This window comes from Etheostoma spectabile, chromosome 5 (genome assembly GCF_008692095.1).
Source record: "Etheostoma spectabile isolate EspeVRDwgs_2016 chromosome 5, UIUC_Espe_1.0, whole genome shotgun sequence".
Lineage (NCBI taxonomy): Eukaryota > Metazoa > Chordata > Actinopteri > Perciformes > Percidae > Etheostoma > Etheostoma spectabile.
In genome coordinates, this window is record NC_045737.1 from 10,604,706 (window position 1) to 10,607,324 (window position 2,619).

Sequence of the window (2,619 nt, forward strand, 5' to 3'; positions counted from 1 at the left end):
TTTTTTTTTTTGTGCAATTTTTGCGACTACCAATATTTGTAAGCGACTTTACAGAAAAACAAGCCCAAAGTCGCTTATGATAAGCGGACTTGGCGACACTGTCAACCACGCCGAGGGATCTGGACACCACGAAGCATGTTTTTATTTGCCCAGCGATGTGAGGCTGGCTCAGGAGACGGGCCGAGTCCATCTCCCCCAGCGTGTTCCCAACGGTTTCCTTCCTCCGGCTTAACAATAAAATATCAATTACATATCCGCTTGGCACAGATTTGGGATCTCGGGGCACACAGAACTCGGTAGCACAGTTTAAGTTTGCATGGTTACATTTAATGCTTTACAGATCACATTGCTCTGTTGAAGGCAGAGACAAAAAGTGCATCTTCTTTACATTTAATACGAAGGATAAATTAAACTAGGTAAAAAAGCAACTCACAGACAGTTCAAACTGCATCCTTGGACTGTGTGTTTTTGTTTTTTTCTAAATGCCCGATGATAAAACCTCTCGTGCACTTAAAATCTAAAATAGGTTGGTATTCAGTAACCATATGCCTAATACTCACAGTTCATAGAACATATTGTGAAGTTATAGTAAAGCTTAAATGGCTGAAGTTACAGTTTTAATGGGAAATATTGTGTTTATGTAATAAGAAAATAATCTAACATTACTTGTTTGTAAGCTAGATGTTAATGTTGGACACGTTGTTTGCACAACAGCTGCAAAGATAAATTATCTGTCAACTATTAAATTATCAACAACTATTTTCATAATAGATTCGGTTCAAGTTAATTTTTATGAATGGAAAAAGTAATAGATTCTCTGTTTCCAGCCTGTTAATATTATATTCTCTAGTCTCTTCTCTCCTCTGTGACAGCACACTGAATATCTTGTGGACAAAACAAGACATTTGATGACGTCACCTTGGGCTTTTTGGGAAACACTGATCCACATTTTTCACCATTTTCTGATATTCAAGAGACCAAAACAACTAATCCTTTCATCCAGGAAATAATCAACAATGAAAATAAGCGTCACAGTAGTTGCAGACCTGACTCCGAGTCACAGTCATGCACAGCCTCAGCTTTAGTACTTCAGCAAATCATAACAATGGTTTAAATGTCTGTCTTCCTTTTTTTTTTTTTCCCAGACCAGGATGCAGAGCCTGCAGCCAGACCCAAATGCACAGTACAAGGGTGTGTATCAGGCTCTGAAAAGGATCATACAGACGGAGGGGCTCCTCAGACCCCTGAGGGGCCTCAACATCACCATGATGGGAGCGGGACCCGCTCACGCGCTGTACTTCGCCTGCTACGAACGCGTCAAACGCTCGCTGAGTGACGTCATGCAGAGCGGAGGCAACAGCAATCTAGCCAATGGTACGTAAATCCAACGCACTGTAAAACACAATGGACGTAGCAGTGGGCCTGTAACAATTACTAAATAATTGTCTAACTTCAGTTTTTGTTTTTGTTTTTTTAAACATAATCACGGTTATTTTGTGAAACCGCACTCAAAGCATTAGAGCATTTTTTTAAAATGAGATTGGTCACACTATCGGTTGGCTCCATCAAACGCGTTAGCAATACCAGCGTAGCGTCAGCTAACGGTAACGTTAGCTAGCCTGTGATACTATGGATTCATTCCACAGGATGCTAACGTCGTTCAGCGGGATCTGTGCTTTTATTTTTCTAATCTGTACAGAACAACTTATTTGTTAACTTTAGCTAAGGGTCTAAGGCAGGGGTCTTCAACGTTTTCCAGGCCAAGGACCCCCAAACTGATGGCGAGATGGAGCGGGGACCCCCTAATTATATATATTGTATAACATTGTGTTATATCAAACTGGTCCTATAGTGCATGTGTGCATTGATGACTGAAAGACATCTTCTGCCTCATTATCTGTTTACTACAGTGTGTTGAATTCAGTTAATGTGGATTTAAAGACATTCAATTAGTGGAAAAAATTGCAGGGGGGGGGGGGGATATAAAAAAAAGTAATCAACCAAAACTTTCGCGACCCCCATGCAGTACCTCGCGGACCCCCTAGGGTCGCGGACCCCCTGTTGAGACCCCTGGTTAAGGGGTTAGAACTGTTGATGGCAATTGTTGATTTTGTTAGATGTGCTCTAATAGATGGTGCTTTTTTTTTTTTTTTATTGAAGGGAATAAATGTTCTATTTTCACTTTTTTTTTAGGTAATTTAAGCAAAAAATACAATGTTTTCGGGTAATAAAGAGGTGTGGCTTACTTCTTAGGCTGTGAACCTGCGTATTTGGTTCACATAACAGTGATATACACTACCGGTCAAAAGTTTGGGGTCACTTAGAAATTTCCATTGCACTCCATTATAGACAGAATCCCAGCTGAGATCAGTTGCCTTGTTTTTTTAACCAGGGCAGTAATCAGATTACATTATGTGCTGACAAAATTGCATAAGGGTTGTCCAATGTTTTCTTAGTTAGTTTTTTTTAAATGATATCAGATTAGTAAACAGGATGTGCCTTTGGAACATTGGATGAGTGGTTGCTGATAATGGGCAATGTAGATATTGCATTAACCCTTGTGTTCTCCTTGGGTCAAATTGACCCCTTTTTACAGTGTTTTATATCAGAAATATGGAT

At 39.9% G+C, this 2,619-nt stretch overlaps 1 protein-coding gene across 2 annotated transcripts in view; it reads left to right on the plus strand.

Moving 5' to 3' along the window:
* The window catches only part of slc25a37 (solute carrier family 25 member 37), an 18,501-nt gene that overhangs the window by 11,250 nt on the left and 4,632 nt on the right, over window positions 1-2,619 (plus strand). For both annotated transcript variants that reach the window (XM_032517037.1, XM_032517036.1), the window contains one exon: window positions 1,146-1,374. In XM_032517037.1, coding sequence (XP_032372928.1) covers window positions 1,146-1,374 — 229 coding nt within the window. The remainder of the gene's footprint in view (window positions 1-1,145; window positions 1,375-2,619) is intronic.